The 14,503-nt window shown below is 37.6% G+C and overlaps 1 protein-coding gene across 1 annotated transcript; it reads right to left on the reverse strand.

The window, feature by feature from the left end:
- Window positions 1–2,981: 2,981 nt before the first annotated feature.
- Window positions 2,982–5,168, reverse strand: LOC149216971 (uncharacterized). Its single transcript, XM_089392918.1, has one exon. It carries the CDS (start codon window positions 4,952–4,954, stop codon window positions 3,077–3,079), a length of 1,878 nt encoding a protein of 625 aa, XP_089249044.1. The 5' UTR covers window positions 4,955–5,168; the 3' UTR covers window positions 2,982–3,076.
- Between the last annotated feature and the right edge of the window lie 9,335 nt (window positions 5,169–14,503).

Consider the following 14,503-nt stretch of genomic DNA (forward strand, 5'->3'; position numbering starts at 1 on the left):
AGTCGTGATTTAATCGATAAAATCGTGATTTAATAGATAAAATCATGATTTTATCACAAGTTGAAAGAAAAGATTGCTGGTGTAAAAAACAGTATTAACTCAGGATTAAATCATAAAAAACTGGAGTTTTTCGAAATTGAAAAAGATGGATATTTTTGTACTTTTTAAATTGTGTCAAGTTTTGCCGATTTTTTCGATTTTCTCCCAAATTTTATGACTTTTTCAATTTTCGGACCCTTGATGATTTATTCCCGAGTTCAACTTTTGCAACATTGGATAAAACCAAAGACATAATAATGATGAAGAGAACCCAATATACAAGAGAACATGTGATATAACCAGGTGCATATGTGCCCTAAAGATATGTCATGAACAACAATGATTACACTGTACAATGATCTAATGATATAATACATTTTTATTACAAAAGAAGTTTTGGACACCTCTTATATATAGTTACAAGGATAGATTAAACAAAGCCCCAACTCTAGCTGTCAGACCACTAGGGCCAACCACTAATGGTTTACATTCATAGCCCAACAAGACAGCAAGACACCCCATAGCCCGACAAGACCACCAAGACAAGATTAACCACCATAACACAAACATCCCCTTTAATCCTGACTTGGGGACACAGATATGAAGAGATGGTATAACAAGACCGCCTTTCAGACCACAACTTGGTTGGTAAAAGTGTTGATCAATAATCACTCATATATTTGACCATGTAAATATTACATCCCAACAACTTTATTTTTGAAGTTAACCTATTCTAATGAAAACTATCTTCAAAAATTATGCATTCCCCATGGTCTTTAACCTACACTTTCTCATCAAAGGAAATATGTATCATTAATAACTGCATATTTAATATGAAATGTTATTTTCATGGTTTGGTCTAACTATAAACATTCAAGTAAGTAAAACATCCAAAAGAAATTGACTGTACGCATCACACATGAGAACAAATTCCAAGCTGATGGCAAAAAGGCACTTCCACATTCTATATCTCAGACAAGTTATTAGAGTACATACAGTAGTTTTCAAACGTGCCACCAAGACTCTTATCCCGAAGGTATGAATACATATGTGGAATAAAAGGAATAAAAAGTATTGCACCTCATCTACAAAAAATGCATAGAAACATAGGATGCCATGCAACAATGTAAACAATGTAGACAATTAAAACACATAAAATATTATCAAAATCAAAGCAAACCCAGGTATGAATTATCTACTTCCAATTATATAAAGAAAAATTGAAGCATAACAGAACAGAAGAAGCAAGGAAAATCTTACAGGCCATAGGGTGGACCAAGAGGATCGAGAACATTGTTTGTTGTGGGAGTCTCCTTCAATTAGAATGATGGCATCTACATGTCATGCCAGATTTACAGTAGCCTGTGATCATGTAGAACTGACATTCTCGTTGACCAGGCCATTTAGGAACCATACTTTCCCTCTGAATACTGCTTAATGGCAGTTGCAGCTTCAGACTCCAGAGGCCCCATGCCTAGGGATCCCAGTGGAAATGGAGAAAAAGTTCCCTAAATTCTAGCGGTCATTGCATATGTTTGGGAACCCATAGATTAAACCAGCTCCCATTGCTTATTGCTAGCCAACCATTGCATATGTTCGGGATGTGACCCACAGACTAAACCAGCTCCCATTGCTTATTGTTAACCATCTGTAGAGGTACCTAAACCCACTAGCCCTTGCTGCAAACAAAATTAGCTGGGTTAAAAAAATGAAATAGTCCCCACGTGATATCCTTTCCAAGATGCATAGTCAGGACAGCTTGCAAATCAAGCCGATTGCTACAAGTTCAAAGCAGACGAACGCTAAGATAATAATTGTCTCAGCTACTAAAATTCGGATAGAAGAGACTAGACATTGAAGTATTTTCAATGCATGATAAAAACACTTCACTGTCAGTAATACGTGCCATGACAATCATTACTGCTCAATGTATACTACAACATGAAGAGGTACTCAGTAGATATAGAGTCTGGGCAGTCAATTAATGCAACAAAATATCTCACAGAGCCTCAAGAGTCAAAAGCATAACAAAAAGAGGTATGCTAGAGCAAGCTGCAAAATGGCAAACAAACCTCAGTTCAAGATATAAAAAAGTAGGTTATTCCATTTTCATACAAGTACACCCAATATTGAAATTCACAAGGTACAGTATCAATGTCAAAGACAAGCCACTGACCATTTTATCAAACCAATTTCATATTATTAATGTGAATAATATCATTGAAATTTGAAACTTACCGAGGGCACTTCATCAGTTGAAAGTGACAATGTACTAGCTGCAAAGCCAAATCCATTTTAGATTGGTCAACTGACTGGTGCATTTAATCAGGATGTGCAGCCAACTAAATACTAAACTAAATCGTGTTTTCAGATTAAATACCTGTCATACTCTTATGGGAATTCCATTCAGATCGCATCATCAAGCTCAGTGACCAAAAGTATTTCAGATGGCTTGCCTAGTGCATTATTACCAAAGTTGCCCCTACACTACATCAATTGCGATCCACCCACTGATACTGAATCTTGCCAAGTTAATTTCAGCAATATTTTTAAGCAGCCTGTTGTTTGTTGCTGAATATGGCATAATTGCATGTCAAACATTTTTTAGGATCTCATGCAATAGTCTATTGGCCTCTTGCGGTGTGCCTTCCTTGCATAGTCTATCCATGAGGGGGGTACATGTAGTCATTCCAGGGAGATAACTGCTTTCTCTCATCTGTGGAATAAATTTATCGGTTCCTTGATATTGCCCACTTCCCAAAGTCCATCCATCAATGTGTCGTCTGTAATATCATCAGGGCTCGAACCTTGCTCTGGAATCTCGAAGAAGACTTGTTAAGCTTTGTCCATGCAATGAGGTTTATAGAGTCCATCTATTAATGCACTGTAGCTAACTGAGTCAGGCCTGCACCTTTTATCCGACATCTCTTATAGTATCTCCCTGGCCTTCACAAACCGATTTCTTGTGTGCATCATATGTGATTTCATTAGGCCTTCCTTGCAGAAACAATCAATGGGCACACTGCATGTGACAGCATCAAGGTATTTGTTTTTTGCTAGGCATTTCATAAAAGAGCTCCTTCGCGTCTTCCAACTTGCCTCCCTTGCAGAAACCATTAATGAGTGCATTGTATGTGACAACATTAGGGCATATGTTTTTGGTAGGCATTTCAAATAAAAGCTTCCTAACCTCCTCGAACTTGCCCTCTTTAGCAAGACCATCAATGAGCACATTGTATGTGACAACATCAGGGCATATGTTTTTGTTGGGCATGTCAAAGAAAAGATTCCTAGCCTCCTCGAACTTGCCTTTTTTGGTGTGGCCATCAATGAGCACATTGTATGTAACAACATCAGGGCATACATTTTTGTTGAGCATTTCAGAGAAGAGCTCCTTAGCCTCATCCAACTTTCCTTCCTTGCACAAACCATCAATAAGTGCAGTGTATGTGATAACATTAGGGAATATGTTATTGTTGGGCATTTCATGGAAGAGCTTGCTAGCTGCCTCCAATTTGCCTTCCTTACAGAGACCATCAATAACAGCGTTGTATGTGAATACATCCGGATTTATGTTTTTACTTCGCATTTCATAGAAGAGCTTCCTAGCGTCATCCAACTTGCCTTCTTTACAGAAACCATTAATAAGTGCATTGTATGTGACAATATTGGGGCATATGTTTCTATTGGGCATTTCATAGAAGAGCTTCTTAGCCTCATCCAACTTGCCTTCCTTAGAGAAACCATCAATAAGTGCACTGTATGTGACAACATTAGGGCATACGCTTTTGTTGGACATCTCATGGAAGAGATTCCTAGCCTCCTCCAATTTGCCAAACTTACATAAACCATCAATAAGCACAGTGTACGTGACAGCATCAGGATAGATATTTTTGTTGGACATTTCATGGAAGAGCTCCATAGCCTTAACCAACTTGCCTTCCTTAGAGAGCCCGTTAATAATGGCATTGTATGTGACAACATTAGGGCATACGCTTTTGTCGGACATCTCATAGAAGAGATTCGTAGCATCCTCCAATTTACCAACCTGACATAAACCATCAATAAGCACAGTGTATGTGACAGCATCAGGATATATATTTTTGTTTGACATTTCATGGAAGAGCTCCATACCCTCGTCCAACTTGCCTTCTTTGCAAAGACCATCAATCAGAGCAGCAAACGTAATAGTATCGGGGCTACGCCCTTGTCTTAACATCTGATACAGTAGTTTCTTGGCCACATGGAGTTTACGTTCTTTGCATAGACGATCCATAAGGATGGTAAATGTGATTGTGTCAGGCTCAAGTCCCATTTGAAGCATAATAGCTAGCAACCCAAACGCCTTGTGCATTTTCCTTGCCTTGCAAAGCCCATCTATTAGGTTGTTATATGTAAAAAGATCAGGAACCTGTCGTCTCCTCACCATTTGCTTGAAAAGTTCGAGAGCGTCCTCCGTCCTGCCCACCCTGCACAGCCCTTTGATGAGGGTGTTGAAGGATATGACATTTGGAATATACCCATGTGCTTCTATTACTTCAAATACTTTGAATGCATAATCCAACCTACCTGTTTGACAGTGACAATTGATGACAATGGACAAAGTTATTAGGTCTGGACCAATGTTTGCTTCAATCATAATTCTATAAATACACAATGCTAATCCATGTCGCTTCTGTCGGACGAGGCTGCTTAACAAAAGATTGCAGGTGCTGAGAGTGGGGAAGGAATTAGACTTAGCTAAAAACAAATGCTTGAAGGTGACCACGGCCTCTTGAAGCCTGTCTGTGTGGCAGAAAGTTTTAATGTGCATGTCTGCAGGGGCATTCACAGTGTGCAAAGACTGTTGATAAAGTGACTTCTTCTTCCATAGGGAAGGCATGGTCTGCCTCCTCGCAGTCGTCGCCGTGGCCATAGTCTTGGGGTGAAGAGTGAGAATGAGCTAAAAATAGCTTGCTGTAAAACCCTCATAAAACCTCCTGTCTCGGCCTTTCCCACCAGTGTGAATAACGCCTATGCCTTTGTTTAACTTTTGAAAATTGCGGAGATTATTATAGGAAATATAATTTATCATTTCCTCAAATGTTCTAGCAGAGCGGGAAGGAAATCGTCAAATCACAGATGAAGCATTAAACTCCTTTGGTTCGGATTGCGATGTTCATTAGTCTAACCCTAAGTGAGGTTTTTTTCTCACTGTTTTATGAAAATGATGTTAAAAGATTTTATTATCCTAGTGGTTTGCATGATTTTGGATTAGATAAATTATGATAATTTTAGATTTATGATAGGTTTTCTTATCCCGTTAAAAAATAAATTTGAAATAGATAAAGTGTTACTGGAAAAGAGACTTAATATGTGGTTTTATTAGGGTGGGAAAGAGACTTAATTTGTGGTTTTATTAGGGTAGGATCAAGTTTGAAGGAATTTAAATAACTTGTTTTCTATGAATTTGGCATAAATTTATATTTTCAAGTTCTAATTTACTTAAATATCAATTTCATTTTTTTAAATATCAATTTCATTTTATATATTTGGATTAGGTTTCTCAAATTATTCTTCAAGTTGTAATTTGATTATTAGATGTTTTTTTTTTGGGCATATTTTTTAGTTGATTTTGTCGGAAATACAACAAGATTTCTTGGAATGGTAAGTTTGAGCTCTCTTATCTACATAATCCAAGTGCTCTATGGGTTTTTCAAGGCATTGAATCTATTGATGCATTCAAAAACACATTTTGAACATCAAAAATTCACAATCTCACAAACAAACAAACAAAAAATTATCATTGAATTTCGACCAAAAAGTAAAATGTCTAATGGTTAGACCACTCCATTCCTCAATATTGGACATTGGGTTATTTAAATACAAGCAAGAATGATGTAGATAAGTTCAATTTTTCTTATTCAAAAACTAGAAAAATACACATTAATACTTATGCAAGATGGTATGCATAAAAATTGGTCTTTCTAAAGGATTGTTATAAGAGGTTTTGTTGGATGCTATAGATTAAGTGCAGAAGAAGAAGCTAGATCGTGAGCAAGCCACTTTTCTTGGGGATGTGGTAATCTCATGCCCCAATGATAAACCTATGATTTCAATGGAGTGTCAAAAGTTTTCTAAAACTTATGTGAAAAAACATAAACATTCGAAGCCTACATGGAAATCTTAACTCCAATAAGGAGTCCAATCCTTAATGTAGAATAGCTTATGGTACAAAAAAAGAGAATAATATGATTTTTAAATTTTGAGAGAGTGATCCCCTCCCACTTAGGAGAGACTGGGAGTTCGTAAGTGAAGCAATCTACAAGCATGGCAAAGCCCACTAAAATGAAAGATTGTGGTTAGAAGGGAGAAACTAGAGATGATGTGAAGGCATGAAGTGTACGGGACTAGTGAGGAGAAAGCAATAAGGATGAAGGAATAACTATGACTACACGTGCCATGGACCCTATGTTCAAGAAAACATGAAATGTGTAACACCCTCCTCCCACATCTACCCAAGTGACTGGCCAACCAGGGTAAACATGTGATGAGAGGCTACTGTGATGGGATTCAACCTCATATGTGACCTTAAGGAAGTGAAATCGACAAAAACACAACATACAAACCTTCCACATTAGCTACAAGGCTCCCAGGAACCATCCCAACCTCTCCAGCAACCAGACCCTGGGTCCCACTAAGTTTTTAGTGCAATTAACCCCCGAACTCTCCCATGTTATGGGCATGCCAGCGTTCAAAGGGCTCTAGACGCTTCCACTGCATAGCATGCCAGCGTCCAGGGACTATTTTGCTCAGTGTTGTGCCAGTGTCCCCGAGATTTGAGCCACTTTTTCAGGCCCAAAGCTCGGGTCATTGCCCAAAATTAAATGACACCTTCAGAACAAAAAGATAACAAGGTAATGATGATATAAATGCAATTACTTGAACAAGGGTTTGACTGGACTCCTACTAGCCATGACAAGCGTTTTGTCAAACATATCACAAATATGTAATCTACATGTGTAAACAACAGATTTAAGCATAGGGGTCTCATACTTATCTGAGAATCGCTAAGAAGCAGTGTTCCCTTATATCATTAGTTGCATTATCATCTATTAGGTCATAGATACATTATTCATTCATTTACCAATCAAAACATGGGGAAAACCATACATCGTAACTATCATAATACATGCTTATAACCAACATAATAACAACAGAAATATCAAGGATACATCAGCCATAAAATCCACATATAAACCAGTACATTTATACATAAGATATCAAGGAGAGAACCTCTTATTAATGAATGCAAAATCCAACCCAGGATGGGACTACCACGTTCCACCCAACCATAGAATGGTTGAGCCAAATCTCTCTTCAGTCATTCACCCCCGTGCCATATTCCAAGCATGAATGTGGGACTCAAACCAAAAGAACCAACAAGGGCATCTCGAGGCTAAACCACCTCACCCTGATCAATACTGATCAATAGAAACCAGGCTTTACAGTAATCCATCCCAGATCACTAGGCCAACAAATAAACATGTATTAACGTGCTTTACCATTATCTCCACCAGATCACTAGGCCAAAACAAGTATGGATGCCATCAGATTTCTCCACCTACACCATGAGGATTTTTCCTGTCTCCTAGTCTCTCAGGCTTTACCGCAATCCACAGTTTGATCCAGGGATCACTAGGCCCTAAACTGAGACAACAACCTCTAGGCTTTACCATATATCCCATCATTCATCAGTAAGGAATCCTATGCCTAATCGAGGGCAAACACCTCTTGGATTTACCATATATTTTGTCATTCATCTGCAAGGATTCCTAGGCCCACCGAGGCAACACAAAATTTGACTTTACCGCAACCCACAGTCCGATTCAGGGGTCACTAGGACATGTGTTCTATCATTCGGAGATCCACCCCACTTAGCGTTGAATCCATCCAGTAATCTAGCTCAACCAAAACATGAGAACCCCATCACACCATGGTTATTCGGAAATGGCAAGGCTAGGCTAAAAACATTGTCACAACTGGCAAAACCCATGTCATAACAGCAAAAGAACCACATGCAATACCATGCATGTCAAATCTAGCAAGGAAACCACACATGCAAATCGATAATTGCAAAGAATATTGTTGTATCTGCTTGATCCTAATCTTCCTTACTTGCTCCTTCCTTCCTCTTGCCTTCTTTGCCTTTCTTGATCTAATGCCAAAGTACCCCAAGAAAACTCTAGTGTCTAAGAGTGAGTGAGTGAGAGAGAGAGAGAATAATGAGAGAGCTCAAAAACTTAACTGACAAAAGGTTACAAACTGATCCTTAGAATCCTTTTTATCAATTAGGCCTCTATTTTCTTCATTTTCCTCCTCACATGCAACCTGTAACCTTTCACCTCCATTTTCTCCTAATTTCCATTTTTTCATAAATAAATGTGCCGAAAATGTCACTTTGCCTTTCCAAAGCCTTAGTCATTGCCTTTGCCAGTTTCCTTAGTCATATTAAACCAATGAACACCCACACTAGGATGTTTTGCCCAACATTCAACTTGAAATAAGTGTCCCATCAACCGTGGTTATTATTTTTGCCTTTATAATCTAAATGGAATTTTCACTGGGGTTGTTATAGAACCCTTCCCCTTGGGGGAAACCATCCTCGATGTTCAACCACACCTATATCTCAGCAAAGCCGCTGAAAATAAAACATACTGCCCATGGAGCATTATAACATAGCTCGATGCAGTATTTACAATGATCGCCCTACTTAAAAGCAAACCAACATGACAACTATAATGACATGACACTCATACCGCTTATTGGAGCTTTATAACTTAGCTCATGCCAGTATTTACATCCATATACATATGTAGATATACCAAAACATCACACCAAAACATATGCCAAAACATATACCAAACATCATACCAAAATTGCTTTGCCTCAACCGGAAAACAATGGAGGATACATAGCCCGCATCTAATCTGCCATCTCCCATTTAGCTTCATCGGGCCCCAAGTGCTTCCACTACACTTTAACTTGCTCGATTGCTCGGTTCTGGAGCATGAGCACATTTTTCTATAATATACACTGAGATTCCGGCTAGAATTCTTCATTTCGTTCCACCTACAATACAGACCAATTAATCACATGATCAACATCTTTAACATACTTCTTAAGAAATGACTGTAGAAAATCCTGTAGATTCACAAGGTAATGCAATTTGGTAAAGCAAGAGATAAGAATCTACTTCTACTCTTTACAGCGAAAGCCCATAAACGTCGAGCAAATAATAATCAATAGAGGAAGAGAATCAAAGGCACATAACAGAATAAATATTTGGGGAAAGCCACAACTCAAAACCCCACTATCTGTTTTGTATTAATCTGGAAAATCGAGATGAAATTACAATGCTTGTTCTATCTTGAACAACCCCAGCATTCAGCAAATTCAATATCCAACTCATAAGCAAGCTCAAGGCCAAATCTTAGCCTCTTCACAAGCTCTCCAAGTCTCTATTCCAATGTGTAATCCTTATGAAGGATAGCTTTTATTTTAAGGAAAATAAAGCCTCTAAAAATAGCACAATTCCTCAAGGATCAGTTGTTGATTGCATGCACTATCAGTGCAACTCAGAAAAATCTAAAACAAATAGTACATTGTCCCTGCACTCTAGTCTCAACTAGGTCTTACACATAATCGACATGCATTAGTTTATGATGAGTAAATATTTAGTTAACTAGAGTAGCACTAGTGGAGTTCATTAGTGTCACCACTGACTATTAACTCACTATTAGTTCTCTCAATCAGTTTTAGAACTAATTTAACTACACTGACTCATGAAATTGAGTCTTCTATTTTACAACTCATAATTAACTCACATTGGACTCCTACCAAGTAGGGAGAACATATACATGACTTCCAAAAGACTTCCAACTTGAATTTCCTAAGTTCAGTAAGTTTAATAAACTTAATTTAACTATTTTAAGTTGCTATGAGAATAGAATTTGAATTTAATTCACAGTTTAATTGAAGGAAAAATTAAACTGGAATTTCCTGTTGCCATTTCTCAATAATGACACATGGAAAACATCATGGAATTTCATTGTCAGAGGCAGTGCAAGTCAATAGGCTACTAGCCCAATCCTCTCAATAATATTGAAGGGTCTACAAAACCGGGGTTCCAGCTTGGCACATGATCCAATCCACAAGGATCTCTTCTTTGGTTTGATGCGCAAGTACACCTGTTCCCCAACCTGGAACTCCTTGAACAACCTGTTACAATTTGCATATCTTCTCTACCTATCCTGTGTTGCTTTCAAATTCTTCTTCATTACCTGCATCTCCTATTCCATTTCTGCCAACATGTCAGGCCCAATCAACACCCTATTAACTAGATCACTCCAAGTGATGGGAGTATTGCAACTCTGCACATACAATGCCTCAAACAAACTCCTCTTCAAATATTCTTGATACCCATTGTTGTAAGCGAACTCTAATAGTGGAAGGTAGTCTTCCCACTTCCGTTGTTGATGCATCACATATATCCTCAACATTTCCTCCAATATCCTATTGAACCTCTCTGTCTATCCATTTGTCTTTGGATGATATGTTGTACTAAAAGCCAACTCTGTGCCCAAACCTGCAAACAACTCCTTCCAAAACTTGGAAGTGACTTTGCATTCCTGTCTGACACAATCTTCTTTGGAACTCCATGCAATCTGACCACATCTCTAATGAATACTTATGCTACATTGTTAGTTGAGAATGTAGACTTTATTGGAATGAAGTGTGTTACCTTTGTCAATATGTCCACAACAACCATGATGGAATCATGGTGTCTCACATTCCTTGACAAACATGTAATAAAGTCCATAGAAATGACCTCCCATTTCCACTATGGAATTGCAATCAACTATAGTAGTCCACATGGATGCTTACACTCTGCCTTTACCAGCTGACAATCAAAACACTTAGCCACAAAATCTACTACATCCTTCTTCAAATTCGGCCAATAACAAAACTTCTTCATTGTGGTCAATGTCTTTTCATATCCTAGGTGACCTGAATATGGTTTCCCATGAAACTCCCTCAAGATCACCATCTTGAGTTCACTATTGTCTGGCACATATATCTTGTCCCTAAATCTAACCAATCCATCTGTCGTGAGATAATAGTTCACATCCTATGCACCTGCACTTGCACTTTTACCTATACCACTACATGTACTTTGTTGCAATCTGTACATGTACTCTGTTGCAACCTATGCACAATCTCCATATACCTGACATCTTGTTGACCTGCATGCAAGATCCTAACATGTAGATCTATCCCATAGGAACTCATATTTGTTATATGATTCACGTGTATCCGGCTGATAAGAGCATTTACGACCCTATTCTCTTTACCTTTGATGTACCTAATCCCAAAATCAAACTCGCTAATCATGGCCAACCATCTAGCTTGTCTGGCATTTAGATTCAGCTGATCAAACAAGTATCTCAACCCACTGTTATCACTCATCAGTACAAACTTCTTGCCCAGAAGATAGTGCCTCCACATCTTCAATGCGTGAATGATCACTGCCAACTCAAGATCATGTGTCAGATAGTTTTGCTACTGTTCATTTAGTTTCCATGACTCATAGCACACTACTTGTCCTTCCTGCACAAGGACTCCACCAAGTCCTCTCTTGCAAGCATCTGTACATACTACAAACTCCTTGTCTGGATCTGCAATCTTTAACACTGGAGCATGTGTCAACAACTGCTTAAGCTGCTCAAAATTGGCCTCACACTCCTCTGTCCATTCAAACTTCTTACCTTTCCTCTGCAACGATGTAATAGGATAAGCAATTTGTGAGAAGTTCCTGATGAACCTCCTATAGTAACCTGCTAATCCCATGAAATATCTCACCTCATCCACATTCCTAAGAGTTGCCCACTCCATGATAACTCTTATCTTCTTTGGATCTATTGTTATGCCCTCCTTGGAGACAACATGTCCTCAGTAATGTACCTAAGTCTAAAAGAAACTGCACATGTTGAGCTTAACATACAACTGATGCTCTCTCAACAACCTCAACACTATTTCTAAATGCTCGACATGCTCTTCCTCATTTTTAGAATATACCAATATGTCATCAATGAACACAATAACGAACGTGTCTAAATAGGGACACTACACACTATTCAACAAGCACATAAATGTAGCTGGAGAATTAGTCAAACCGAATGGAACTACAAAAAACTCATAATGCCCATACCTGGTCTGGAAAGTTGACTTGTAGATGTCCTCTTCCTTGCTGTATACATGATGATATTCGCATCTCAAATCAATCTTCGAGAGCACTGCTGCTCCCTTCAACTAATCGAACAAGTCATCAATCCTCGACAACAGATACCTGTTCTTGATATTCACTTTGTTCAATTACATGTAGTCAATCCATAATCTGAGAGTACCATCCTACTTCTTCACAAACAATATCGGTGCGCCCGACAATGATACACTTGGCCTAATGGATCCCTTGTCCAACATTTCTTCAATTACAACTTCAACTCTACCAACTCAAGTGTGCTCATCCTATAAGGTGCTTTTGATGTTGGAGCTACTCCTGACACTAACTCAATAGAAAAGTCTACCTCCCTATGAGGTGGAAACTTCGAAATTTCCTAAGGAAATACATCCTAAAATTGTTGTAGAACTGGGTACCTGCTCAAAACATCTGCATCCTCAACTTCCTTACCTTTGTCACTAGAAAAATGCACTGCAAATAACAAACATCCTTTTATGCCACTGCACTGGGCCTGCATAGTTGTCACCATCCTAACTGATGTGGCTTTATTCTTTCCTTGTAAGACTCTTGGTTCCCCATTGTCATCTACGCACTCAATTGATTTGTTGTAACAATCCACCTTGGTTCTATGAAGATACAAACAATACATGCCCAACAACATATTGTATGATCCCACGGTAATACATTCAAATGTGTTACGGTAGGCATACCATTCAAATCAAATGCAAAAGCTTTTACCCAATGGTGAACTCGTTTCTTTGTACCTGTAGTGTTATTGTGTTTTCTTTTCAAATGTGTACAAAAAGAAACCACTTTAGGCTATGGATGACAAACAACCCAAACAATGAAAATGGATGCTAAACGTTGTAGATCTACAACAAATGATAGAAACAAAACCTACCAAAACCCTGATCTATGCCACAATCATAATTAAACAACAAAATGGAATAGTAAAATAAGCGCAAGTAACTCCAATAATCCAATGGAAACAAGATATATAAAGAATATATTTTATTAAACAACACCTGTGAAAGGAACAAATAATGTTACCAGTCCCGGTCTATGGGATGGGTTCTTGGCTATCCTCAAATGTGTTCAGCTTTTGTAGAGTCTCTCTCCTATATAATGTGTAAACCCAACAAATAAAATTGTTTGAACTCAATGAGAACTCAAATGGAAAAGAAAAATGTTGTGCGACGATAATAATAATTAGAGTTAAAACAGTGAGTGCAACAATGAAAATAATCGAAAATGAATAATGAATGGAAACCCTTCTATTTATAACAAAATATTAGGTTATTCTCAAATAATGAACAATAATAAAATATTATTAACCCCATTCTAAAAATAACCATTTGGAATATTTTATTATATTTGGTTAGAGGGAAAAAGTATTTAAACTTTTATTTAGAAATAATAAATAAATAAATGATTTATATCCTCTCAAGAAATATGGTTAAGGAATAAACAAATAATGATTTATTTAATTATTATGAGGGATTTGGTCAAACTTGACAAGGAATAATAACTAATTAGTGATTAATTAATTATTCATAGAGAAAAATAAGATAATTAATGATTTATTTATTTATTTCCCATAATTGGGTCAAATGTGAGAAGGAATATTAATTAATAAATGGTTTAATTAATTATTCCTAGAAGATAATTAAATAAATAGTGATTTATTTAATTATTGTTCATGGATTTAATTATAAATGACTTAACAAATGTGGTTTATTAAATAATATCTCACAGTGAAAGCAATCTTACTATGGTAAAATTGGACCTACATGGTGTACTTCGATCCATCTAGTAAATTATGGCTAGATGATCAATTTTTTGTGATAACATGTAGCCAACTGCACTAACCAAGATTTTGCATGCACTTCTTTATTCAAACCACACTTATCCACCAAGTCAGGACTAACATAAGTATAATTAGATATAGGGTCAATCAAAATAGAAACAACTTGATCACAAAGCATACTATCCATCTCAATGATAGATGCCTGATGGTCTGCGTGTTTGTTATCCAATGTTGCATAGATACGAGGAACGCTCTAACCAACATCCCCAACAGTCTGCTCCTCCTGTGCACTATATATTTGAGGACTACCGTCCTGATTTTGTGGACAATCTCTCTTAAGGTGCTCCTTACCGCATGTACCATCACCTCTATGTTGT

The sequence above is a fragment of the Pinus tabuliformis genome, chromosome 1_1 (assembly GCF_031772625.1).
Source record: "Pinus tabuliformis cultivar Carrire ecotype Pingquan chromosome 1_1, CPIR1, whole genome shotgun sequence".
NCBI classification, from domain to species: domain Eukaryota; kingdom Viridiplantae; phylum Streptophyta; class Pinopsida; order Pinales; family Pinaceae; genus Pinus; species Pinus tabuliformis.

Excerpts from the sequence above, each read along its gene's own strand:
- LOC149216971 (XM_089392918.1), bottom strand. The coding sequence starts at position 4,954 with ATGGCCACGGCGACGACTGCGAGGAGGCAGACCATGCCTTCCCTATGG.